This window comes from Synchiropus splendidus, chromosome 17 (assembly GCF_027744825.2).
Source record: "Synchiropus splendidus isolate RoL2022-P1 chromosome 17, RoL_Sspl_1.0, whole genome shotgun sequence".
Lineage (NCBI taxonomy): Eukaryota > Metazoa > Chordata > Actinopteri > Syngnathiformes > Callionymidae > Synchiropus > Synchiropus splendidus.
The window spans coordinates 17,811,858-17,839,833 of NC_071350.1; the positions used below are offsets into that span (position 1 = coordinate 17,811,858).

The following is a 27,976-nucleotide window of genomic DNA, read 5'->3' on the forward strand; positions in this document are numbered from 1 at the left end:
ATCAAGCTGTATGGAGATATTTCATTTACTTTGCAAAACTTTTATCAGAACACATGCACCGATGACCATCCCTGACCTGCCAGTGTGGCGTCCTGTTTCTCCTGTTCATACCTCCTCTCCTTGATTATCCATCATTGTACACCGAGGTCAGGGGTCTTCCGGATTAGTCTGTTGAACCAGAAAAGTTTGGAGTGATTTCTCTTGTCCTTTGACTCTCCCATAATTCAGCCCTTCTCCTTCATAACAAGCAATATTATCTGGACACAAAGGAGGAACTGACACAGGGTTCCACTCGTGGCCTCAATTGAATGTCCATGACCTTCTGTGTTCCTGTCCATTTAAACCAAATCACTTCTGAAACAACACACACCTGCTTCTATTTTTTTGTGATGAAATTACTGAATATATGTTTGTGATGAAGAGATCATAAGATTATTTTGATGAAAATTATTTTTGAGACATTCACAAACGTACAAATCTGTTTTTTAATTGTTCATCTGAGAATGAACTGTTATTTATTTTGTATTTTTTGCATCATAAAATTTAAAATATAAGTAGATATTGTTGCAAACTACATGATATTTTAATATTATTATTTTAAGTTTTTAATGGAAGATGGGATCTGTTCCTTGTTATTAAACAATATTCATCTTTTCTTTATATCTTGATACTGATTTACTGTCCATATACTTGTTCGTATATTGTACATTTACTAATATTTATACTAAACTAATATTGTTTTTCCCTTTTGTATACTTATTTTCATCTTTGTAATAATTCTCTTTTCTTATTAACTGAGTTTCTTCTTCGGTCCACATTTTATTTATGTTTTTCAGCATTTTATAATATACCTCCTTGCTTACCTGTCTGAGACTCACACATGAGGAGACAACAACTTTAGTTTGTCTGGGGAAAGTCTTGGGATTATATGTGTTTTGGCTGTAATAAAAGTGGCTGAAGAGGAGGGAGTCATGAAAAAGATGGTGGTGTCATACGAAGAGTAAAAGCAGCTTTAATCTCCACTGGTTCTGGATGGCACTTCTCTGCTGTCCTTGCTCTCAGCCCAGCTGTCGTCCCTCACAGCGACCCTTGCTCACTCATTCCTTCATCGGCCCATTTGCCTCGCTTTTCCTTCCATCTTGTCTCGCCTCCTCTTTCACCAGCCTCTTTCTTCTGCTTTACGCCACTAATACTGTCAAATATAAGACTTCCACGCCAGACTTCCACATACATTTCCTGTACGCTTCCCTCAACCCGTATGTTTACTCTCCCTCCTTTTTTTCTGCATTCAATCGCCTCTTGTTCCCTCCCTCCTTTTCCTCCATGAGACACACGCTGTTATACCCGGTCATTCTCACAGACACACAGAGGCAGGAACAGAATACCGGGACTTGAAGAGCGGATTTTTTTTCTCCCATTTTGAATGAAACGGAGCTTGAAAAGCGAGATTGTAAGATTAACATGATTGATTTTCTCCTCATTGTTTCAATCTTTGTCGCTCCCTACTGGTGCTGGTATCAGCCCGAGTGATATTTATTTCTCTTTTCTCCTCCTCTTTCGGTGTGTAGCAGGCAGAAGGGCGAGCTACAGTTTCTCTGCCCTGGGGACTTGCTGAGCCATGCGAGGCAGAGAAAGAGAATACAGCGGCAAAGTCAGGGAGGTGTGATACGACCAGACTGAGGCAAGAATGAAAATGTGAGACAGATGGAGGGCAGAGGCAGACAGACAGGCTGAAGATCGACTCTCTAGTGTCACATGGAGACGGGTGAGTGTTAGTGGGCAGCAACAGGCGTTACATTTTTTCCTATTATCTCTCACCAGCGTGTTTTCATAGCTTCCTGCAGTAATCTGATAAAGCGGGACTTCCGTTTGCTTTTGTTTCCTCATGTGATTTTTACAGGAAAACATTTTCTTTGGGGTGATTTAGTCACGCACGTGTCTCGCTGACTACATTTGCATCACTTAATATCTCAGCCGTCCTTTTGTTTCCCGAGACATCACTTATCCACTTGGCCCTGCTGGATTATATTCACCGTGCTATATTTGGCGCTCACCTATTTTAACCCTTCGCTCTTCTTTTTCCTCCCTGTTATCTCTCTCTCTTTCTCTGTGTGGCTGCACATGGTACAGTCTTGCATGTCTGAGCACCAGACGGCGAGACAGCAGCAATCTGCTCCAGCAGCTTCACGCCGCGAGCCGCTTCACAAAGCCCGGGAACGCAGAACCATTAATACCCTTGCTCTTTTTTTTTTTCTCCTTCCAGCCACCTCTCGTCCAGCCAGATGACTGTCCTGCCATTTTGTCTGGTCATGGCAAACAGAGGACGCAGCAGCCACCGCAGCAGCAGCCGCTTCACTCATCTGGGTGAGTTTCTGCATTTCCTCTTCATCCTCTGCTCCCATCATCACTTCTGCTTTTATCCACCTGAGCTTCACCTGAGTGCAGCCAGACTGAAGCCAACTTCATTTGTCGTCAAAGTAGTTCCGAGGCAGCCAGTAGATATGCTTCTTTCATCGCGATAAACGGCGCTTTGGTTGCGAATTACAGGCCGAAACTGTTGCCTGGGCGTGTGTGGCCGCTGTGTGGTGACTATAGGAGAAGCAACCTCAGATTTGTGTCTCCTTTAAAGTAGCATTCGATCACAGGAATATATATCTTTGCTCTTTTTGTTGAGCTATATTAATGAATAACAGACATATCGCCGTCAATTTGACCACATATAAAGACTTAATAAATCATTATTTCATTTTGATTCTGGCACCGATTCCCTATTTTGTCTCTCGCTGCTTCTTATTCTTATATAAGATAGAGATTTTTATTCGGTTTACTTGGGCTTAAATTTTATTTCATAATAAATCAACAAAATGAATTGCATATTGTTAATCGACAGTATTTGGGTTTTCAAATAATATTATATGAATAAAGAAAGCATAATGGTTTCTTTTGTTATTTAATTTTGCACATCTGGATTTTATTCCTCAGCTTTTTCTATAATGATCGCTTTGTACGTTTTAAATCCAAAAAAATGCTGGCTCCTTCTCTCATGTCACCCTGAAGGTTTGTCTTCAAAGCTTTGTCTTATACAGCATGACCTAAGTGGGCGTTGTATGTAGGATTGCGTACCATATATGTAGCAGGCTAATGCTAACATGGTGGGAGCAGATGGGCCAGAGAGGAAGCTGCGTTCGTTCGCTCGCTCCGGTTGCACCCAGGGAAAAGCCAAACCTGTACCTCTCTCATTCCCTGAGACCCTAACTTGTGACGATGTGCTTTCATGTGCACGGGTTGGGTTCTTGGGAGCTGCGAGGGGCGCTCACACATCTACCCCCCGAAAAGAAACATGGCGGACAGACAAAAGCCAAAGGACAAGAGGGTTTTTCTTATTTCGATGGAATCGAATCCAGTTTGTGCAAAATTAAATGGAGGAAAGTGAAGCACAGGGAGCCAGAGGCAGCGACGGGTGGGGGAGATGGATAAAGGAATGTAGGAGTGACATGTGACGACGGAGGGATGGGGTGATATGGCGACACACTGACACAGTTACAGTTCATCATATCTGCGACAGGGAAAGAGTGATGGTCCCGACTCGCCAGCAGACAGTGAAACCTCTTAGATGAGAAACTACGCAGTCAGCATGACTCGTCTTTATCTTGAGAGCAGCACAAAGTACTGATGAGAGCGTGATACTGAAAGCTCCGTACACTTGTGTTTGACCTCATCACAGTCTCGTCCTCCCGTCTCCACACGAGCCTCATATACGGTGTGAAAGCTTCATTAGAAACTGGCTGCAGAGAGAAGCCAGCGTCTGCTGTGCTGCTGCTGCAGTGTTGCCCAAATCTGTCCGCCAGTCGCTTTGTGTAATTGCTGGTTGACCTGTGATCAGAGTAGCGGCTTCATTTCCCTCCTCCCTGCATCCACGTCCGCAGCTCGGCGCGTAACCCGCCACAGTCGCTCCTAATCTCCCGACAAACGCCGCACCAGTGATGCTCTCTGATGTTTTGTCCTCATTCTTTCATGAGTTTTTGGATGTGATGCAGGTAGCTTTGAAGTAGGATTCTATTTTCCGCTTTATGGAATGAAAGGACAGAAAGAGAGACAGCAGCTTTCGTTTTGTATTAGCATCAGCGATGACGTCAACTTGACAGCACCAGTCTCTGAAAGTCAGCGAACATGTTAACCAGCACATGATTATGTGATGATGCAACAACGTCTAGGATGAGGATTTCGGCGGTGTTTTTGAGGTGACGTCAGAAAATATGGATATATTGCCAGATTTTGTCTAAGCTAGTCACATGGCTCATGCTTGCATTGACCCCTTTAGCTTTGCTAGCACTGCGCAGATAGTAGTTTAGTCTGAAAAAGATAGTAAAACGATATGACACCCACGAATGATACCAGGAGTGAAAGACAAGTAAACCTGAAAAAGATCATTAGAAATGAGTAAAATTGGAATTTAGTTCTTGCCATATCAACATGTACTCCTAGCATTAGCTCATCAACATTGCTAGCCTGTTAGCTCAACTGTTATTTTCCATAATGTATAAAAAAATAAATAAATTACAAATCATTTAAGTGAATTAAATGGAGGTTTTAAAATCATAAGTATCATAAGGCATGTGCGAAACCAAAGTTTGCACATATGCTAGCATTAGCTTCATAGCAATGTTTGCATTTTCATTTCTTATAAATCTTTAAATCTTTTTTTACAAGGAAGAGCCAAGATCTTTTGTCCCATTTAATAAAGGTTCTGATGCTGATACAACTAGGAAGTACTTTTTTGAACTCTGTCATTTGTTTAGGAGAATAAACTTGAAAGTTCAGTGCTATAAAGTACAGTACATATATCAGTGTGGTTCTGTGTTGCTTGTAATGGTCATATCTTTTGTTTCACCAAGCAGATCCATATTCAGCCACATGACGCCCTGCTGTTGTTTGTGTTTGCATGTGTGGTCAGAGTTGTGATGAGAGCAAGAGAGGAAGTGCAAGTCACTCAGAGAGAGAGTCATGTGACTGTGCTTCAGTTCAGTAGGTCAACGTGTCAGTTTGTCTTGTTCCACAAAAACACTGAGGTCAAAAGTCTGCTTTTGTTTTTGTGGCCTCCAAAAAGATATTAACCAGGTTATTATGAAGGTTTTCATGTTAAATTCAAAGAAGACCAGTGAGTAGATCATCAGAAGTGCTTGTACTATACATCAACAATCGAACATGACTGTTTAAGTAGTACAAGTAAAGAAGAAGAATATGTTTTGTAGTGTGAATAGAAAGTCTCATTAGAGGAAGTCATGAGTCTGAGTCATCGTCAGAGCTGTTGTTTGATGTTGGTTTTTAGTGAGTTTATGTGTGCTTCAGACAACTATTTCTTCAGTCTTTGTGGAAGATCACTGCCCTGTTTTCAGGGGATCAGAAATGGAGGCACTAGTAGCAGGAGAAGAGGTGGGTTGTGAGTGAGCTCGAAGCTTAAGGATGAAGCTAACATATCAATACAACTGGCCGCCACCGTATTTAATTTAGATGTGTCAAAATAGTTGTTTTTTTGGTGAGAGTGAAGCAGTAGCGTGGTTGTTGTCTCATGTCAGAAAGTTGCCGCATAGCTCTGTTGCTTGTGTTGCAGCCCAGCGCTTGCTGAAGTCGCCCACTGGTGGGATAATGAAACTCAAACATCCCAGAATATTCGAGTCACGAAACCATGCATGGCATCGAATGGCGTGGATTTTCGTAGTTACTCTGAGCATCTGGCATCTCCCCCGAAACCGACTGATCACTGACTAGCTTGGACTCAGTTTGCTGTTGTTGAGTCAGGTGTGCCTGCTCCCTATTTCCTGTTTCCTTATCGCCGCTGTTCCATTGTTTTCTCACCCCTTCCACCTATCACTGTGGGCGCCGCACTGTCCGCCTCACCCCCCGGAACAGCCAGGCTGTTACACTTGGCACCTCGGTGCCCTCAGCAGGCGACACTCGCAGCTTTTCCGCCGCATTCTGCCGCAGACCGCCGCCATCTTGTTTCTGCTGGTCTCACCCAGCCCCGAGCGCTCGCCACCATCTTTTCTCTGTCGTTTTTCTGCTTCATCCCTTCACCTCGCTGCCGTCAGCATATCGTGGCATTTTTTTAATCGCCGTTCTGAGGAGCGGAGACCCAGAAGTTTAGGGAGGGAATTGAATCTGTCACGGGCAGCAGGCTGCCGACTCGGCAGATAATGTGCTGTTAACAAGACGAGCGTCTATGTTTGTGTGTCCAAAATAGACTCGCTCTCAATGTGTGGTGGAACTGCTCCAAAATGACATAAATCTGGTAATAACACTCCTGTTTTAGGATGTTTGGCTTGGTGCTCTCCTTGTTTGTTTGTCTGCATGAAAAAAAACAGCATCTTGGCTGATGAAATCCTGTCCGATTCAAATCAACTGTCCATGTTGCAGCCTCATGTTTGCCCTTCACCTCTGAATCCAAGGACATGGTTCTCAACAGGAAACAGGATTACCTTAATAATGGCCGTCATACTACTACTACTCCACAGACCTTGTGATATCTTTGCCCGCGAGTAGATTTAAGGAGCAATAAGTACTGAATTCATACATCTACATTGAGCTGAGCAAGAGGGCAGAGTCGAGTTCCTATCTCAGCTAAGGCCTTAAACTTTGGCAAGAAAGATCAATATCAACAAAAATGCCCTTTACTCCACCACACACAGCTGATTTGGGATTCAAGTGGATTCAAGATGTTTTCAGGTTGAACGTCCAATAGCAGCGTGGATTGCTTTTAATGGGGAATATATATATATATATATATATATATATATATATATATATATATATATATATATATATATATATATATATATAAATGTTTTGGGTTTTTTTTTATTAATTAATTTATTTATTGTAAGCTGGAAACTGTTCTTAATGTAGATACCACGCTGTACAAAAGTAACATAGTACCTGGCTTTAGGACATGTGCTGGATCAGGTGGACTTGTTTTAATATAAAGATGCCAGGCTGAGTGGCTCTCGTGGTTCTGTGGCGCAATGACTAGCATGTTAGACTCAGGTCAAAGTTTGAGTCAGCCTTGAATCAATGTCCCTCTGGCTTGGGAATGTCTCTGGTCAGTGATGCCTCGCATATTGAGGTGAGGGATGACAGGGTTGTGACTTCCACCACTTGATCATTCTAGCTGTGGTTAGTAGTTTCCTGTAGTCCGAGAGAAACATGGCATTGATAGTGTGTCGGTTCGAATCCTGACAGATACTTCTCTCTACACCAATATTTGAAATCAATGTGAAGGCTGTTAGAAAGAGGTGAAGCCAGGACAGTGGAAATTTCAAGTCTTTTCTAATAGAATTACTGGAGGCACAATGGTAGAGCACGGTTGAATGTGTCTCTGGGTCTTGACCCTGTGACCAGTAAATTGCCTGCATTGGTTTGAAGTCCAACACTACCCTTGAGCAATCAGTTCAATATTCCAAAAATACTTATCAACACTGGTGGGACTCAAACCCTCAACCTCTCCCCAGCTGTCTAACCCTGGAGCCATTGTGAGCCTACAGCGCCGTGGTCCAAAGGCTGTGGTGCTTCGGAATGGGACACTGTGATTGAACCGAGCCCAGAACGACTCACAGCTGGTGGGACCAGAGGTTGCTCTCCACTGACCTGAAAAGAGGAACATTAAATCGAAGCTGACAACAATTTAACACTGTAGCCTTTCATACCCGACGGCACGGCTCCCTAAATCCGCAGATAGTGGAACCTGGCGTACGTGGACTCATTCGCCAGGGAGGGTTGTTTTGCTCGCCGGCCCGGGTGATTTCATTAGTGTGGTATCTACTTGGCCGCGGCGTCCGACCGGGCTGGAGACATTGTGAACTTGCTGCTCTGCTGCTCAGCCCCCGCCCACTCACATCTACATGTTTTCCACCCGAAGCCCCGTTTGGAACGGCTCGCTGATGTCGAAGGTTGAAATACTCGTTACCGCCGCTCCGTGTGCCAAAACAAATACCCGCACCGTCGCTGCAGGTGTTCAAAACCAACAGTCTCTCAAACTGATGGAAAAGTTTTGTACTTTTAAAACAATATTTTAATAGAAGACGACATCAATTGTGTGGAGAGCCACGTGCTGTAGCTCAGCACCGCACACGGTGCCAGTCGTCTGCAGTGGTCAGGACCTTTGGAGTCGCATTTGTCTTAGTGTGTGAGTCATCATGGAGCTATGAGCCCAAATATCTGCAAGCAATATTCCCCTCCACCCCCCATTTATGGCAGGTGAAATTGGAATATACGTTTTAAATGGCAGCAGAAGATCATAACCCTTCTGTTCTGAAGTTGAACTTGATTTGAGGGTCAAGTCGGCAGACAATTGCCTGGTAGGGAAAAAGGTTAGACCGAGTCACAGACTGGACCTGATCCATTCGGCAGGTACCTGGGTCTTGAAATGGATCCGGCCACTGGGCATCACCCAATGACCTGTACATGTGAATCAGACTGTTGAAGACTGGTGGGTCTGTTGTCCTACTTATGATGCAAACTGTTGGAAACTTATCGTTCTCAAACATACATTTTTGGTTTTTGAAAGTGCTTTTGTTGGTCCTTAGCCACTTATGTTGCCATCCATAGTGCTTCACCATCCTCCATGAAGAAGTCTAAACTAAAGTGGGTGGTTCACTGCTTCTCAGGACACTGTGGCACAGTGGATAGGCTTCTATGCACTTGCCGTATCTCAAAGGTCATGGGTTTCTGACCCAACAAAATGTAGTGTTTGGCGGTACGTTTCCAACCTCCTGCGACGTTCTAAAACTTGCACGTTGGAGTCTTCACTCCAACTTTTACACCGTGGCCGCTCCTCTCTGCTTTTTCTCCTCATCTTACACAGTTATGTGCACCGCCTGCCTGTCTCTGTGCTCACACACACACACACACACACACACACACACACACACACACACACACACCAGCTTTTGTTTGGAGTCAGACGGCATTGAAGGCAGATCCTGTGGCCTTTCTGAGGAGAATGTTAATACGCTGCTCTGGTCTCTCTGGGGACGAGGAGAATGGACTCTGGCTGCTAATGCACTGTCACACTAACCCACGTACACACCCTCACACACACACAGCGTGAGCAGCAGCACCACTGCCTGGATGTACACACTCAAAACTTCTGCACAACTTTCCAAGCCTCTTTGTCTTTTAATTGAAGGTGTAATTGGTTTTAATCACTGTTACATGGAAAGAAAAAAAATCATCTTCCTGTCAAACGCTTCTATTTTAAAATAAATTCACACTCACAGAAGCTCATTAGCGCCTACATCAGACTCACACATTCATAAAGTTTAATTGCCTCATGATGTTATTGAGCCATGTGACTTGACCTGTGAACTACCTGCAGGTAATACACAGCCTGGCCTTGGGGTGTCAGCAGTGAGCTCTACAATTGAAGAAGACACAAGGAATCCAGAGACTCTTTTGAGAAAACTGGCGATTGTTTCATGTCTTTGGTTCAGCTAGTGCAATAAATGTGGCAGAAATGTCCGAAAAGTTTGACCTAAAGCGCCTAAACACATCACCCTGGTCAGACATTTCATTTTTTGTGAAGTTTTAATGAAGAGCAGAGAGTGAGTCATTTGAGTCAGTGAAAAAACCCGGGCTTGAAAGGAAAGCTGTACAGACAAAAGGAGTTTGGTGCCTCATGCACCGAAGAGCATTGAATGTCACTGATGGAAGTTTTCATGGCTCTGTGTTGCAGCACCTTGGGCGCCAAGGTGATTCAAACGTGGTGGGCTCTGCTTTGTTTTCCCGCCTATAATATAAAACTCCCAAGTCATGAATGGCCCGGATGTGCACTCGTGTCGTTCAAAACAAGGCCACTGAAAACCCAAATTCTGTCTCACTAATAGTCAAACATGTCATATTGACGTTCCTCATTCTTCATCCGGACCTCCAGCTGTGACAGGCCCACCACGCCGTCCTCCCCCCTCCACACTCGCCGACAGCCAAGTCTTTCCATAGAGAGGCAGAGGTTCAGTAATCATGGCCTTTGGGTCGGCATGGAAACCAGACGACAAGTGGGTCTCATTTTACTCTTAATAAATCAGCATTTCTTCCCCAGCAATTGTATATTTTTAAGGCGTTACAGGGACGTTGACCCGGCTAGCTAGAGAAGGAGGGTTCAGGATTGAATCTGCTCTTTTCATACTTGATAAATCTTGGCTTTTCTGTTTCCTTATTCACTTTTGTGGCCGTCTACTGACCAAAAAAAGAGCCCGAAGTAAAACTGTGCGTTTCTTAGTCCCAGCCCTGGTTATGAACTCCTGTAGTGTTTGATGACCCTGCACTCTGGCTCAGGAACATGTGGGGTGCCTCAGTCAGATGTTACCAAAATCCCGAATTACTGCCAAAATACAGTGTGATACCTTCAGTATTTTGGCACCTTAGGTATTCGACACCTTAGGATCATGTGAAGTGGCTTGGTCTGAGAGCATCACTTGGATTAGCCACGAATGGTGCGGCAAAGGGACGTTCATAAAAGTTAGCTAGCGACTGCGTCAAGACTTCAGCCTGCTCTTCGCAGAGCTCTGCCACTTTTGGCCGCGGCCCACGTGGCACCGAAAGGCCGTGGCATTCCTGATGTCTGTGGCTAATCTGCGGTGTCAGCTTGTGTTAGCGCTGCCCTGCTAAATTTGAGGGCACGCAGACTCGGGGGAATATTAAAAACTCCCATCATTCCGCCCGGGGATCGACGGGAGCAAAGGTCAGCTCAGGTTGAACGCCAGTTGCGCCATGAGCGGCTCTTACTGTAACGGTCAGACCCGGCAGGCGGGAGGAGGGGCTGCGTCTGGACGCTTCAAAGAGCCGGCGCCGTCTTCCTGTCCGTCCTCGTCCAAAACAGACTAAATGAGCTTTGTGGGGGTCTTTTGTTGGAACTGGTGGACGATGCTGAGGCGGGACAGAGGATCCTGAGGAGGAGCAGAGGTCATGTGGCTGGTTAATCATCTGCCGCAGACGCTTTCTGCATGCCCACCCCAGTTGACCCTTCATGACCGTGAGATATTGTTCTCGCAAGATATCTCGCTAGTGTACAGTCAGACTGGTTGCCGCATGTCAAATTTCGCACAGCGGTGCGACGGACGCTTGTGAGCAGCGGCTCTCTCATCTCACTTCTTGATCTCTGTTTGTGCCTAACAAACAATTTTCACCCGAAACCTTCATGCTGAGCTGGAAGCTTCTGTGCGGGACGCCTCCCTGGTGAGGTGTTCTGAGCTTGTCCGACTGGTGTGACTGGTGATGTCTTGGTGGTAGTCTTGGGAAGGCCTTATTATGCCCCAGAAAGAGATGAGTTTTCTGGGTCCAAGTGTTGTGAGGACGCCTCCCTGGCACAGGGAACGTCCTGCTGGTAGGAAGCTGAAGGCTTCGGTATATCATTACTGAGCTGGAGGAGGTTTCTGGGAATATGGAATGTCAGGGCGCCGTCCTTAAATCGATGATCAACTCACAGACTTGTCGCCTCAGTGGCTCGAACTTCTAGTGAGGATACTAGTTTGTAACCTCTAGCAAAGTGATGCTAAACTGTGGTAGGTGAATCTATCCAGGAAAGACTTCAGGGAACCCTCAGAACCTCCACTCTGGTCTCTCTTCAGTCAGTATAAAATCTGAAAAACACCTAATGGTCCATGGGGACACACAAAAGTGAGCCATTTCTGTGATCGACTCTTTACATTTTCAAAGTCTGTCCAAACACGCACCATGTGCTCTCGTCTCTGTAACTCCCAGAGGGGCACGGGCAGGAATGTGTGGGGGTCACAGGTCAGAAAGCCATGTGCACGCCGGCGTAGCCTGGCAACAGGTGCTGTACAGTCGATGAAATGTCAACGAGGGTCTTCACTTCTCCCGCCGCCGCTGCCTCGTCTCACTTTCATCCCAAATATCAGATTCTGACAGCGAGTCGCAGCAGCAGGAGTCGGGCAGCGTCTCAAGGAAGCGGCCGCTCCGTGCCAAGGTTCCCCCTCCTGAGAGAGGCCCCGCCATTCAGCGCTGCGAGGTCAACAAGTACACATTATTACCCACAATCCCACTGGAACAGAGAAAAAAAAAGGCCTTTAAGATGGGAGGACCGGAGACGCTCGCAGAGGTGGAGGCGGAGGGAGGTTCAGACTTCCCCGGCTAATATTACTATTTTTCATAATTTGGAATTCTGCTTTAGTGATCGCAGCGTGTGGAAAAAATCAGTCCTGTTGCTAGGAGAGGAGGGAGGTGGGCTGCTCTTATTGGTCGCTAGGATGAGTGAGACGACCCAATGAGAGCCCTCCCCCCAACAGTGGAGCAGCCCTCCACACACACACACACACACACACACACACACACACGCAGACCTGATTAATATGTCAGACATGTTTTATGGGTTAACTTGAATCAGGCGGGATGTATTGAGAAGGCGGCGCGAGGGATTTACTGGTGCGTGTGCGCCAGAGTGTGCAGCCGAACATGAACTTTCACAACACTCTCAGCTCTTCACTTGTGACCTGCTGCAGTTATTTGTTTATTATAATTCTGTTTATTTATAGGTACAAACGGTGTTGACAGGAAGAGGGCACTACAAATGGAAAATACATGTGGAAACATTATGGCTCATAAACTTTTGAGTTGTCTATGATACATTTATTAGAATGTAAACAAAGACGATCCTCGTTGACAAAACGTGGCAACACTTTATTTTAGGATCCAGTTGTGTGTTCAGACTGTGCTCCTCCATCTGTGATCTCCAGAGCTGGTTTCCCTCCGGACTACAGTGGAGGTGAATTATTTTCTTTGCTACTGTCATTTTCTGGGGGCGGGGCTACTGTACTAGGCATTTCCGCCGATGACGTCCCCATTGTTTGCATACACATGTCACTGTACGAGTCATTGTAAAGTGCAAGCAAACACGTTATTGAATGGCGATATTAGATGCAGCATGTGAAGAGCGCAAATGTTTAGAGAAGAAAAACAAATAGTGCAAACATAATCGCAACTTTAAATGCCATATAGGATATACGACAGATAAACATGCAAGTACAACAGTAAAACATAAACATGAGCGACATTAGCAATGTTTTACACTCAGTTGCATGCACCACTGACTAAATATATTTACTGTTTTTTGAAATGAAAACTTCTGAGGTCGACAATAGAAAGTAATTTTTCAGCGCACAGGAATGAGGAACGTAGACTTCTGCGAAACAAGACGTTCTTTACGAAGTGGCCGTGACTGGTTCACACTTTAAACTGGCGACTTTCTAAATCCGGTCTGTTTTCCAGGAGGCTGTTTAAAATACATTTACTTGAAGGCTGCAGCCATTAGAGCTATTTAAATCACAGACTCAGACACACCAGCTAAAAATAAAGCTGCTTTTATCTGCGGGAGAAGATAACAGGCCATTGTCCCGCCAGCCGGCGCTTCCTGCTCGACACACGTGCCGCGCTTCGTGTGAGGAAAGTGTCGATTGTTCTCCTCACCTTTATTTATCGCAACACATGTCACATACTGTCTCTGTGTCGGGATGCTTTTGTTAGTGCCTTTACTTTGCTTGGGCTCTGTTCTGCGGTGGTCAGTGCTTGAGCCAGAGGTTTCAGTTACTGATGCAAGAGCTGTGTGAATGATTGCTAAAGAAACCATCCTAGTGAGGACCTGGCGGATCTCCGTGAAGCAGTATCACCTGCTGACTTTTGGACGCCTGTATCACCTCAGCAGGGTGGTCATAATTGGTGTTGTAGTCAACACCACCTACCTAGAGACCAAGTCCGAGTCTTGGGTCTGGTGGTCTGGACTCCAAAACTGGTCAGGTTATGGGGTTACTGGGTTTCTCACCTGCTGGCTGCAGAGTTTGTCAGAGAAGCATTTAATACTGAAATGAAAACTCTTCAGTTGTGCACATGCTGGGTGATAAACACGTAAATGTAATGACGTCGTCACTGTTTCACTGACTCCTGAGGCGAAGACAGCAGCCTACACCGGCACGCTGCTGACCTCTAGTGGCGATTCACATATTTTTCCCTCATGCGTATTTACTGTAACAATAATGTCGCATTTTAATGACGTTGATAACTTCTACTTCATTCGACAACAGCAATAATGAATTTGTGTCATACTTTAAACGTCCATTTCATATGTGTATTTGCGGCATCGTAGCCAGTTATTAATCATTATAAAGCTCAGATTCAGTCTAAACTGTTCACCCACAGTTCAGTTGAAACAACAGTATAACAGCACCTTCACCTTCTTCTGCCACTTATCCGGGGTCGGGTTGCGGAGGCAGCATTCGGATCCAAAGCTTGTGACCATAGGTGAGGGTGGGAACGTAGATCGATCGGTAAATCCAGAGCTTCGTCTTGTGACGCAGCTCCTTCTTCACCACGACGGTCCGATACAGCGACCGCATCACTGCTGCCGCTGCACCAACCCGTCTATCAATCTCACGCTCCCCTTTTCCCTCACTCGAGAATAAGCCCCCGAGATACTTAAACTCCACCACTTGGGGCAAGAACTCTCCACCGACCCGGAGAGAGCAAACCACCTTATTCCGGTCGAGAACCATGGCCTCAGACTTGCACGTTAACAGTAAATCATTGGTTTATTCACCAATGACCTAGTCTGAACCGAAATGTGACTCAGACTTTTCCATTCTAGCTGAAAACAAAACAGCACTGGATTGTTGCTGTGTTTATTGTAGAAAATTACAAACTTCATTGTCACATGGCCCACAGTTCAGAGAAAAAACTCTCCACAGTGACACAGTTAGCAACTTCACCATCAGTCAAACCAACTCTAAACAGATTTCATGATTCAGCTGTCTTCAGTCTCGGCTGCTCTTTTGAGTTCTGATGCGTGAAGGACCAACAAGGCACCGGGGTGGTTACTAGTGACTAGTCCTGAGGGTCTTAAGCGTCTTCTTTGTCACTGTAAATTCCACGTTAGATCCCTCGACAAGGCCTCGTTTCATGTTACAGAGGAGCTCAAGAGAACTCGCCACCAGATGGCACTAAAGACCACGTGTTTCTCATTGGACCGAACATGAAATGTATTTTAAGGCAGAAACCACCTGGACACACATTTTAATGGCGTTTCTTCTCCTTCCCAGACACTAAACCCCTGGTTTTGTCTCATAAATTGATGATAAAGTGTTGTGTTTTACAGCTGCATCTAAAACCTCAAAAGTTCAGCTTTACATCTACCGTGTTTCTAGTACTGTCTTTTCAGCGATGGACATGTTTTGTAGACTTGAGATGCTGATACGACGGGCCATCGTTGGTGGATTCTACCTGGTGCTCAAGAAGTAAGTTTACCTTGCTAATGAATGCTAACTGTTAGTTACACCCTTTACATTGTTTAGTACCATAATCCATGCTCAGTAAGGCAAAACACAAAGTGAAGTAAAAGATCAGCTAAAATAAAAAAAGGCAGTGAGGGTTTTTTTTGGCCACAAACATGGGCTTAAACTTGACATGAAACCATGTTCAGAACCTCACGTTCGAGGCAAGCGGTGTACCTTCAGAAGCTAATACAATGAAGCTAAATACTAACATGCTAACGCTTATTTAACTGAAATTCAACACAGTACTCAAACACTTTTTAGTCAGGTTAAGGTTGAACCCAAAGGCACAGTTGAATTTTTTGGACCTGATGTTAGTCACCAACTGTTGTAACTCGTTGCTGCCCCCTGCTGTCTCGGAGCGTTTGCCACTAATACTTTGCGATTACACTACCATGCTGTGGTTAGTATACGTCACATTCAATAAGAGTATAGTTGGTTGTGTTTTTTCAGACAGAGGAGTTGAAGGTTCCATGGAAGCCGTAGGGCATGTGCACCGGCACGCTGGCTCGACCCAACTCCTCAAAGGTCACGGCGTCCAGAACCAGGAGGAAGTTAGCTTTTTCCTGCAGAGAGGAGTAAAATACAGCTCTTTACACCAGCGACGTCAGGTATCTTATGCTGGATTATAGTTCCCTTCTGACCTGTGTGGGGGACAGAACCACAGCGAGGATGACTCCTTCGTCTTCCTCGACAGCGTCGGGTGACGGCACAAACACGGGTTCGGAAGGGTAGAAGCCGTCCTGGTGCCACACCTGAGGACATGTCATTCGCTGTGTTAATGTTAAGTCGAGTTGACAGCAGACAGTGTCTGGGGCGTTACGTAATGTTTGCCATCGCTCAAGTGACCTCGCTTCAAAATAAATTGAACTTGACAACGGAAATTAAAATTGCAGTCGCAAGAATGCGAAGCTGCTGGAGGGGCTGAGGGCTTCATTCAGTCCCGAGAGTTGTTGCCATTTTGTTAAGGGTGAATTTGTCTGAGGTCGATGGAAGCCATGGAGCGAGTGTGTTCTTCCTGTGTGTGTTCATGCCCCGCACACATCTGTCCGTCACACCTTCAGGGACTTGTCCCGCAGGTCCATCTTGAGCAGAGAATCCCCCACCAGGTGTCTGAACCCGCAGCCATAGAAGTAGCGGTAAGGTCGCGTGTTGCACCGTTGGTAGTTGATCTGAGGGAACTCCAGGCCGCCGTACTCCAAAAGGTCGTCGCCATGGAGATCCTCGTGTTGGCAGTACACCTGATGACAAAACACGGATTAGTGTGTGGCGCAGCGTCAGCAGATGTTTTGTCGAGCGACTGTGGAGGAGGAGCTCACTACCTTTATAATGCAACACTGCAGTTACATGACATTTGTCTGTAAATATTTGAAGCAGGCAGCTCAGCGATGAGCTTGAGTTGACGTGAAGCTGGTTAAACATGTCGCTGCCGGGTTACATTTTCATTAAATATTCAAACGCACAACTTGTTTTTCACCACAGACGCCAACTCAGCTGTGGAGTTTGTGGAGTCACAGCATCTGTGTGGATTAATAGATGAATGAATTGATGTAAAATGGCGCCACAAAATCTTGTATTTGGAGGCAGAAGTTCAGGTCAAACATGGTCTGTTTGTGCAGTCCCCTCTGTGACTGACACCTCTTATTGGGGCGTAGCTACCAACCAAAAACACCCTTGCGCTCGCACCTGGTTTGGTAGATGTTTTCAGTGTCTTTTTGCAGCACCAAATGAGGAGCACTATGGTTGTGGGTGATGCTGTCATTGCTGGTCTCTGATCCAAGTGAGTGTTGAGCGTGACTTGAGTTGTGACTCACCTGATCTTTGCCAGTGAGGACACAGGTCGCTGTACTTTGGGGTCGAGTGTTCAGGTTCTGACCCGTCGGTGTCTCACTAGTGACTCTGAGAGGCAGAACGAAGCGGCGTGGGAAAATCTGGTGCATGGAGTTGTACACCTGTCGGGAGGAAAGACTCAATAACACATTCCAGAGTTTCCTCTTTGTGACTGGCTGAAGGTCTCTCTAGTGGTGCACAGTTGTCAGGAGGTAGGTTCCCGTCACCTTCTTCACACAGAGATCAGACACACAATCAAAGGGGTTTGAAGCGCGACTGACCGCGTCCAGGGCCTCCCCCGACTTCCGCAGGTTCTGTAGGTTGTAGTTTTTGATGGTTTCTCCGTCGTCATAGCAACACATATCCAGCATCAAAAAGCCGTCCTCTTCAAAGGCGTTGATCTGATGTAAGGCCGTCATGGGGTTGGCGTGGTACTTCACTGCGCTGAGCTGAAGCAGACGACAAGTCAAGGGTTAGGGTCAGAAGGTCATTTCGCTGCTGTTAGACGCTCACCTGACCCGTACGCTTGTCTACGACGTGGAACACCGTGTCCTGCTTCGGGTCCCAGTAGATGCTGTCGCTGATGGCTTTGCCTCTTATCTTCCCGGTGACGATCTTGAGCAGGTCTAACTTTATCGGCTGCTCCACGAAGACCACATAGTTCTCCGACATGGCTGATGGACGACAAGGTCTCGGAAGTGAGCGGACGGATGAGTGCAGCTGAGGACAGGAAGCTTACCGAAGCTGTGGTAGTAGGACGGGTGGGACTTGTCCGCGGGCACGATGGAACATAGAACTTTGGCTCCTTGTAGAGTGTCTTTGTCGTCGCTCTTCTCCGAAGGGACACAGATGATATTGTACAAGGCTCCTGAAGCAGACAGATGCACTCGCATGTTAACTCTCAGGGGAGGAAGTAAAACGTCTTCAGACGGACCTTTCCTCCCATACGAGTTCCCCATGTTGTAGGTGGTACCATCCGGGTCGTAGTGCGGGTGGGCTGTGGCTCCGTTCACGGCGATGAACTTGCTCCAGTCCACCTGAGACGCAGCAGAAGGTCAGGGGAAAGACCGATCATGGATGCCTTGCGGTACCTTCTCCAGGGTCTCCAGGGTCTCCGGGTCAATTTTGTGAATGAAGTTGGTCTCAGTGGTGACGAAGTAGTCGCCCTTGTACTTGACGAAAGAGACTGAGGCGTTGTCCGTGGGCTCTGTCACGGCAGACACACATGGTTTTTAGTTTGGTGATCCTCTGCTCAGATGTGACATCAGTTTCTCTGATCAACTCATCAGGCTGCGTTGGGAAGTTCACAGCCTGTTGATCCTCGCAGGTGGGGTTTTCATGCACTGTGGCCTTTTATCAACGGACATGCCGGCCTCTTCTCCGTGTTGCCCCGCCCACTGCTCTGAGAACTACAGTCATTTCCGTTCTACAAGCTGCTACTTTTTTCTCGCGGTCTGTGACCTTCCTACAGCGCAGACTGCACCGCTGCACCCACGACTTATAGACCACTGCAGCTTATATGTGAACAAGATCTATTTTCCCTCTTAGATTTACTGAGTGTGGCTGATATTCCAGCGGCTCTATAGTCCGGTAGTTGTGAGACGTTCAAGTGAAATCGACTTTCGACGCACAATAGGACTGAGACCATGTCAGGTTCACACCTGACATCGACATCATCACTCATGTCGATTAACTGAACTAATGTAGATGAAGCCACAGCCTCCCGTGCTGGGTCTGGTAGGCCTGGTTACCGTCTACTGGACATCAGTGTTTGGCTGCTCCCCTCATCTGGTTTGTGTTTAAGCAATAAAACTGTGATGCCCCGTAAATGTCCCCCCCGGTCCCCCGTCATGTAAATCTTGTTACGTAATATTCTGCAGCTCTGAACCCAAACTGCTTGGGGCTAATCTTTACATCCTGTGAGTCGTTTATGTAAGAGCGAAGACGTTTGTTCGGCTGTTGACTTAAATGTTGCTTCAGTATGTTCAGCACTGCACTGTACTGTACTCACTCAGCGGTTCGAAGCGTGACAGGAACCTCTCAAAGATGTTCTTGCACGGGTCCGGCATGGCCACCGTGCCGAACTCTGACATTATGATACGGTCCTTCTCACTGTTCTTCTTATAGGCGTCGCTGTTGAGGAACCGGCTGGTGTAGGTCACCTGACCGTTTTCGATCCTGAAGCGGTGCAGCATCGCCATCCCGTCGAACCAGTGGTTGAAGCTGCGGCAGGGAAGAAGAAGACAGGTTGGATCCCGGAATCGTCTCTGCGCCATGATCCGTGACTGGACTCACTGTGTGTTTCCGAACTCAAACTTCCCAGGGCCGTTGCGAAGAAGGCTGCCGTGGATCCAGGCTGGGATGCTTCCCTGGATCTCAGCAGTGACGGGCTCGAGGGTCTCCTTGGTGCTCTGGATCAGAGGGGCGATGGACTCCAGTCCGTTCAGAACTAGTAAGGTGTTTTTCTTGGTCTCATTGGTGACAACAGATGTTTCGCTTTCTGCAACAGAAGAGTGTCATGTGAGGAGCCCAGTCATTGGGGAGAGACTCAGAGTAGAACCACTGCTCCTCTACATTGAGAGAAGCCAGTAGACGACGCCTCTGAGGTGAGGTGCAGCGGGCTTGTCCAAGTGGGTGGAGACCCAGGGGCAGACCCAGGACTGCATCACTCTGTAGTCCTCCAGTATACCCTGGTGTTCCCCATCTACTTGGGGTTAGGAGGACGGGACACCCTGAACAAGTCTCCTCATCTGAAAGCATCCAGCTTCAGTGGAATTTAACTCACCGCCTCGTTGCTGCAGGACGAACCCCGGCCCAGAATTTCTCTAGAAACCTCTTGAAGTGAACCACCAGTGTGTCCACTGAGACTCTCTATCGGCCTCCACTTTGTTAGACCAGTCCAGCAACCGTACGAGGAGGTCCTTCCTCACCAGAGCCTCCTCATCTGGCTCCCCTCATCGAGTTTCTCTGAGACAATGACTAGATGGAAGATCGACCAGTCCGTGTCTGGGATTAAGGATTGAATCACAAGTGCACATGTTTAACAATGATTTGAACTTGCATTCTGTCGCCAAGAACGGAGGTATCGAGAGGTGATGAACCTTCAGCTCTGGGTCGAGCTGCCATCAGGTCAGGAGTGAATGATCTACAGATTCATCACCGAGTCCTGCTCAATAGCACGGCAGTTGTCTGCAGCTTGTGTCAGTGTTTCAAGTATTCGCCGTCGGAAATTCCTTTGTGCCACTCGAAACAGCTGTGTTTTTTATAAGAATGTTTTCGATGTGGCCGTTGTTCGGCGTAACTAAAGTGTTGCGAGCGTATGTGCTCTCACAGTCTCACCCACTTGTTTGTGCGACACTCTAGCTGAAGCTCAAGTTTCCACGGGCCTGCAAGGTACGAGCACCTGGGTGAAGTTCACATCGCCAACTGGAGAACTGCATCGGAAGACGACAGTGCAAACTTTCTTTCTTTCTCTCACAATCGTTACGTTTCCTGGGGGCCACGTTCAACGCCAGCAACGAAGGAAATGAGTCAGACAATGTCAATGAGGGGGAAACTAGCAAGTGACATGAAAAAATATGGATAATACACTAACAGGGCTGTTGACAGATCGACATTTTTAATCCTACTTAATTGCGCTACAGAGTTAACTCGCGATTATTCGCAAATTAGTCACACTTTTTTATCTGTTAAGAATGTAACTTAAAGGAAAAAATTCTCAACGTGTGTTTAATTTGCGATTAATCATGAGTAAATTGCGATTTAGTGCGATCAAATGAGATTACATGTTCATCTATTGACAGCTCTGTAAAATATTGATTATTGATGTCACTTCAGTTTGATGTTTTTTCTTTTATATTCTCAACAACTACTTCGATTTTTTTTTCTTACTAGTTTTGAAGTTCAGTTAGAAAGGACTTGACTTGGCGTGTGTGTCTGTGTGTGTGTGTGTGTGTGTGTGTGTGTGTGTGTGTGTGTGTGTGTGTGTGTGTGTGTGTGTGTGTGTATAATTTAATGTATGCATTAAAACAAGCCAGTACGAATGATGGGTGAGGGAATTAAAAGTCAAATAAGTCCGTCAACAAGTCCTATTTAGAAGAGAAACGTGCTGCCAGGTTTCGGCTCAGAGCTCAGGAACGTTCTGATCAGCTTTATAGTTTGTCTCCGGCTGGATTCCTCCACTAACGAGCGGCGTCTGACTCTGATTACAGCGGCGGGAGAGCAGCTCTCGCCGGTTGGTTCGGTGGCTTCAGCCCACCGCTACTGCGCATCTGCCCCCCGCGTCCTGCAGCGCCGCACGCGCGGGTCCAATGCAGCTCGGGGAAGAATGCGTGATCCAGCGCGCCAGAGGGTCACGTGCCGCCCGTGCCCGGTTGAGGACGGCGGGCACCGCGGTTTGAATGTTGTCAGCAGTTGTGTAACACTGGCAGAGGGACTCGGTTACAGAGGCTCTGATGTGCGACTCGGGGAGGAACACGGTGTCCCGGGCTCACTGGCCGCGCAGAAGGCGATTTAAAAAAAAACGACAAACAATATGCCAACGTGCGTGAGAATCCACCAGACTGACTGGAGGCTTTCCAAAAGCGCGAGCCGGACTCACCTGGAGCGGCGCGGCGGAGCGGAGACATGGTGACCTGATGGACGCCGTGAGCATCTGCTCCACCATCCGAGGCGCGCGACGCTGCTCCCCACGCCAGAGCCGTATTACATAACCGTGTGACGTAACGTGGGCATCGGGCGCGCATGTGCGCACGGCGCCATCCTCTATTATAAACTGTATTTTCATCTGCTGACGTCACCGAGCTGCGCCGAGCGGTCCAGCAGGTTTTGTCACACGTACAGTGACAGTACCTCAAGAGGGAGACACGCTGTACCAGATACTTGAGCTCAACACCGAGCTGGAGATGGAAACGGCACTGTCCCTCACCCAGAGAGAGAGAGAGGCAGACAGATAGACAGATAGATAGATACATAGATAGATGGATGGATGGATAGATAGATAGATAGATAGATAGATAGAACTCATGAATTCAGGAAATAAATGTTTTTACTTCATCAATGTAACCGAGTGTGTATGAAAGTTGCAATATTAATTGGACTAAAGTAGATTAACTTTTACTGAATTAGCATTGATAACTCGTTATGATTGAATTGTCTTAGGTGCACCTGCTCTGCAGTTCTAGTTTCCGCCAGCAGATGGTGCTCGGCGGTCGCGGAGCTGGTGCTGATAAACGTCACCTGCTGTGCCGTTCACATTGGCGCATCTTTGAAGAGGTTTTATGACTTATACTTTTACTGTTATGCTTCCTGCTGTTGTCTTTGCTCTGAAATGTAATGTTGCGTGTCAAATGAAGCCACTTGCAGCCGACACAGGCTCTTTAAGTCTCCCTGACTAGCTGATCCAGATAATCTTTGTTGGAGGATTAAAGTGACTGCAGGACGACTTTATGCCGCTCTGCAAACACCAAGGTGCCTTTCCTCCCCTTGCTGTGTGTGCTGCACGACGACGGTCCCTGCTGGCTGCGATGCCTCCGCCTCCGAGCTCCAGGTGCCGGGGCCTGGCAGAGTTCCTGGGTCAGCGGCGTGTGTTGGGGTTCGGGGCCCTGCTGACGTGGCTGATCCTCTTCCACCTGCTGGTCAACGTCTGGCTGCTGTGCATCTTCACCAGCCTCCTGGTCGTGCTGGGCAGCTGGCTGGGCTCCCGCGCCCTGCTGGACGCCAACCGTCTTCTCCACCTGGAGCACTTCCTGCCCCTCAGCAAGGCCAGCCTCCTGCCGGCCTCGGTGGAGCACGAGTGGCGGCTCAACCACGAGATCCACAGCGCCGTGCACAAGGCGGTGCGGGATTTCGTGTCGTCGTGGTACCGGACGCTGCTGCCGGGCGCGGAGGGGGAGTTCGAGCAGGCCGTGCGCGGTCTGATGCTGGAGGCGGTGATGGAACTGAAGGAGCGGGCGCGGCAGGTGGACAGGCGGGCTCTGGTCCAGGCGCTGCTGGAGCTGTATGGCGGGCACCTGCAGAGCTACATGGCGGCCAAGCGCATCCAGGCCACGCACAAGGGCCACCTCCAGCTGTGGCAGGTCTACAGGGAGGTGGACCGTCCGCACCCTGCTGTGAGCAGTGAAGCCGCCGAGCTCAGCTACTCCCGGGCGCTGGTCAACCTTGTCCTCCATGTTCTGGTGCCGTACCCTCAGCTGGAGACTCGGACCGGAGCCTACATGGTCACAGAGCTGGTCACGTGCAACGTGATGCTGCCCCTCATTGGCAGGGTGTCTGACCCAGACTGGCTCAACCAGACCATCGTGGACCTGTTCACCAAGGCCAGGGAGCCACAGGAGATCCCAAGGTCCGATGGAAGCCTGTACCGAAGCCCTGCTGCTGAAGACTCCTGGTCCACGTGTCGGTCACTGTCCTCATCTGACCACACCGGCCTCAGCAACAGCAGCAGCTCTGACCTGGAGGGGCTGCAGAGCTCCGCCTCCCAGGGCAGTATGTTGAGCCTGACCTCTGCTGGTGAGGTCCAAACACGTCACCGAGGTCTGCTCACGCCATGCGAGGTCAACTGCTGCTCACTTGCTACTGGAACGTTCTCCTCAGAGTCCCAGGTTGCGTCTCTGGACTGGCTGGCTCAGTCGGACTCAGAGGACGACACCGGTCGCTACTGCGACTGCAGCCCCTCGCCCAACCTCTGCCTGAACCTGAAGGATGACGGGGACTACGGCTGTTTCGCTCCGCTGAAGAGTCTCGGACCCAAGGTGATCGTTCCTGAGGATCTTCTGTGGCCCGCAGCTAACGGACAAGGCAAGGCCTCGCCCAGCTCCTCTGGAAGGTCATGCCTCACCTCCTGCAGCTTTGACTCCCCCAGCAGCTCCTTCAGCATCCGAAACGTGGAGATAGTGGGTACAGTCACGGCCAAGGAGCAGCGTGGCTCCACACACCCGTCCACGCTGTACACGGTCAAGGTAACTTTCCTCAGCGCTAAGCTCTTGCTTTGCTTTGCCTGACGCGGCGGCCTCCACTGTCCGCAGTTTGAGACGGCAGCTGAACCTGAAGACGGCGCGGCCCGGCCTGTGACCTGTCACTCGGTCAACCGCAGGTACAGCGAGTTCCTCAACCTGCAAACGCGACTGGAGGAGAAGCCTGACGTGAAGAAGTTCATCAAGAGTAAGAGGAGGCTGACGTGACCCGGAGCATCAGTCTGACACCAGTCTCCTGCGCAGGTGTCAAGGGGCCAAAGAGGATTTTCCCCGACCTGCCATTCGGCTCCGCAGACAGTGAGAGGGTGGAAGCCCGGCGAGGCCAGCTGGACATTTTTCTAAAGGTACCACTCAAACATCTGTTCCCTCTGTTAGAGGAGCTCGCGCTAACAGGAAGTAGCCTGCGGCCTGTGCCCCATCTACAGTCCATGAACTGTAGATGACTCTCACTCACTAATATTCAGAACTTGTATGGTGAGTCACTGTTCCCCTTGAGGCCCCTTGAGTCCTGTCTCTAGCCCCCTAGTGGCCGAATCAGAAATAACAACTATGGCTGCATTTATTTTTTTATGGTCAATGGTTATATTAACCTTTTTACAACTCATCCATTTAAAATCTGTATGTAAATAAAATATGAACAATATGTCAGAGTATGAAATATGATTCGACTCATGTGTCATCATGTTTTTTTTCTATCATACTGTATATAACGCACAATTTTCCAATGTTTATATTTGTTTATATAAGTTTAACTATAAGTTTAAATAGATTTGAAATTAACTGTGGACTCACGGAAAATGTTTTGTGCGATTAAAATTAAATTAAAGACTTTCTGACTCATAACGCACTCTGTGACTGATATATATATATATATATATATATATATATATATATATATATATATATATATATTATTCATCATTATAATATCTAACATTTCACTGCACCTGTAGGTCAGAAAGCAGCATGAATATTGCTGCGATCTTCACTCATGTTTCAGCTTCGTCTTCCAATATTTCTAATCTAATAAAACTCCTAGAACCCATTATATAATTATTAAATATCATAAATACAATAAAATACACTACAATATGTGGCTATCCTTCATATGGATGACATGGCTGCTTTTTATTTGTCAAACACGTTTGTAAACATGGACCAACTAGCTACAGTTTGCTGTTGATATGGAAGAGGAAATGAAATGGATAAGGAGTGGTTTTATCTTTGCAGGTTAAATTTGGGAAATTGAAATGTAGTGGAAAGTAAAGGTACTGTCATATAATTATTATTATTAAATGCTATCCGCTCTTAACACACCACCCAGCCACTCAGCTGAGCTACCTAACAAGCTAACTGACTGTTATACACCACAGCACGAGCCAGTCACTCAGACAAGTGGACAGTTTTGACACCTCACTGAGATTCAAACCTGGCACAATGTATTTGAATATCACTGTGTGTCTCTGTGAAGCAACTCAGCAGCATTCCTGAAACAGCCAACAGCGAAGACATGCAGGAGTTCCTGGCTCTCAACTCAGACGGCAGCACCTACTTTGGAAGAAAACCTTTCGTCAAGTCGAGAATCGATAAGGTGAGCGACAGAAAACTCAGATTTGGTGGTCGTTTTCAAGGTTGCTCTCTGTTGCGGAGCTCACACGGCCTGAACCAGGGTCCAAACACACTGTTTACCCAACCCTGGTGAAAGCAATATCGGATCTGCAGAGCTGAACCGTGCAATGTGTTTCCACTGACAGATGATGGAAAATGCTCTGGACACGCTGAAGACGGCGTTTCCTCACCCCGAGCCTCTCAGTCCGATGGAGGAGTTCGATGGCGATGCAGACGGGAGGACGATGGACAACAGGAAGTACAGGTGAGGCCTGGCTCTGGCTGATCCCTCGGTGTTGGCTGACGATCATGTCTTCTTCGGGGGCAGGAGGCTGTTCCCGAGCAAGGTCTCTCCGTCTCTCAACATCCCCGACCTACTTCCCAGAGTCTCGTACTGCTACAGCGAGGGCAGCACTGTACGTCCTTCTTCTGCCAGGCCTCCTGCCGCCCACTGACCCGCTGTGCCCCTCAGGTGCTGAACGGCATGTCGCTCACTGGACTGGAGAACTTTGTCCAGGAGCAGGAGCGACTTCTGTGCCAGCCTGGTGTGAAGGAGAAGGCCAAGCAGAGTTGTGAGCGGCAGCTGAAGGAGAAGAGGAGCTCAGCGAAGCCTCATGGGACGGGTAACTTGTCGTCCACGTTCAAGATGAAACCTCCGATGATCAGTAACTCACCGTGATTTAATGTCAGCCAGTTTTTTTATTTTTATTTTAAGACATCAGAGGCAGCTGCTTAGCTCGCCTAATTGAAGGGCAGCTCTCCTGCATGGAATCTGGCAATCCGATTAGGAATGAAGCTCAAATCCACTCCAAAACGGCAATGGCTATTGATCACCACTAGATGGCAGCATTGTTCCGCCGCGCTTCGCCACGCCTGGCTCTTGGTGCAGCCGGTACCGGTGCCGCTCTTGATGGATGGTTTGTGCGTTCCACAGACACAGCTGTTGCTGATGTTGCTCTGAACATCTTGTGCCTGCTGATGAAGGACCAGTGGAGCTGGCTGTGCACCGAGAACATCCAGAAAACCATCCGGCTGCTCTTCGGCACGTTCATCGAGAGGTACGAGGTGCGTCACCACGGCTGAACCGTGGCACTCCGCAATGACCCCCCATCCCCCATCCTTAACCTCAGGTGGCTGGAGGTGGGCGTGGACCACCTCACCAGCGCCCCCTGCTGGGTGATCTACCTGCAGGTGCTGCAGGAGGCGGTGTGGCCGGGGGGCACGCTGCCCACCCAGCCGCCGCCCGAGCGCAGCGCCCAGGAGAGAGAGAGCACGCGGCTGCGCTGCCTGGAATGTCTGCTGCAGCTGCTCCCAGGTACCCAGCAGATGTGGGGCCCGCCGGGTCACAAGCTCCCTGAGTCTGACCCAGACTGTTCTGGCTCTTTGTTCTGGAGCAGAGCTGGTCACGGACGTGCTGGGCAGCGACAAGTACCGTCTGAGTCTGGAGACCATGTTGGAGTCTGTGCAGGACCATCACATCAACAAGTGAGTCCAAGATCCAAACTGTGACCCGGTGGGACCGGTGTGACCTGGCGCGGCGTGTGTGTGTGCGCAGGCACCTGATCTTCTGCCTCTGCGGCCTCCTGCTGGAGTTTCTCATCCCGGAGTCATGTGACCCGGACTTCCAGAAGTGTCTGCTGCAGAGTCTGAGCGAAGACACCGAGAGGGTCCTCGCAACACTGGGCTGAGTGGAGCTACTGCCGCTGACCCCCGTCTGACCTTGCAACCGCCTGCGTCAGAGAGCAGCTCAGTTCTGGTAAATCCACATCCAAACTCTCCCACAGTTCCCAGAAGACTCCTCTGACGCTTTAACACACCTTTCATTGATTAGCAGCAGCGTTTAACGGCTTCCAGGCTTCACACTCGAGCAGCAGTCTGGGAGGAAATCTGAGAAAACTTCTTCTGTTATCAGTGAGGAGAAAGCAAAACATTCTTATTCCATCATCTCATGTAAATGGTTTGTATGCATCTTGCTTTATATTTAATAAAATATATACCAAAATTAACAGATTATTTTATTGAACACATTTAATTACTATATACACAATATTTATTATTATTGTAGTCGTAGTAGTATTTGCTTATTCATAATATTTTTCTAGACATTTTTTCTTGAACAATAATAATACAGTCATAAAACATTTTATTTATGCTGCCTTAAAATTCTAGCCAATATATATATATATAATATTATATAATATTATATATTATATATAATAAATTTTATTTTCACGACCC

The 27,976-nt window shown here is 47.7% G+C and overlaps 2 protein-coding genes across 3 annotated transcripts; one reads left to right on the top strand and one right to left on the bottom strand.

Moving 5' to 3' along the window:
* The first annotated feature begins 934 nt into the window (after nucleotides 1-934).
* Nucleotides 935-27,730, top strand: LOC128748687 (sorting nexin-19-like). The gene is made up of 16 exons (XM_053847633.1): nucleotides 935-1,450; nucleotides 1,569-1,765; nucleotides 2,264-2,364; nucleotides 19,284-19,403; nucleotides 19,480-24,115; nucleotides 24,182-24,317; nucleotides 24,374-24,474; nucleotides 25,602-25,721; nucleotides 25,885-26,003; nucleotides 26,067-26,154; nucleotides 26,211-26,361; nucleotides 26,673-26,796; nucleotides 26,869-27,053; nucleotides 27,136-27,223; nucleotides 27,294-27,494; nucleotides 27,570-27,730. Exons 5-15 carry the CDS (start codon nucleotides 22,604-22,606, stop codon nucleotides 27,424-27,426), a joined length of 2,757 nt encoding a protein of 918 aa, XP_053703608.1. The 5' UTR covers nucleotides 935-1,450; nucleotides 1,569-1,765; nucleotides 2,264-2,364; nucleotides 19,284-19,403; nucleotides 19,480-22,603; the 3' UTR covers nucleotides 27,427-27,494; nucleotides 27,570-27,730.
* On the bottom strand, nucleotides 14,665-21,906 carry LOC128748690 (carotenoid-cleaving dioxygenase, mitochondrial-like). Of its 2 annotated transcripts, XM_053847639.1 has the most exons (12): nucleotides 21,757-21,906; nucleotides 19,452-19,656; nucleotides 19,168-19,379; nucleotides 18,248-18,363; nucleotides 18,091-18,193; nucleotides 17,896-18,024; nucleotides 17,670-17,830; nucleotides 17,438-17,605; nucleotides 17,141-17,278; nucleotides 16,385-16,567; nucleotides 15,971-16,081; nucleotides 14,665-15,892 (listed from the first exon to the last, which is right to left on the bottom strand). In XM_053847639.1, exons 1-12 carry the CDS (start codon nucleotides 21,899-21,901, stop codon nucleotides 15,776-15,778), a joined length of 1,788 nt encoding a protein of 595 aa, XP_053703614.1. In that variant the 5' UTR covers nucleotides 21,902-21,906; the 3' UTR covers nucleotides 14,665-15,775. The 2 variants fall into 2 exon arrangements, with proteins under 2 accessions (XP_053703614.1, XP_053703613.1); XM_053847638.1 differs by having other exon boundaries at nucleotides 17,896-18,193.
* Nucleotides 27,731-27,976: the final 246 nt, after the last annotated feature.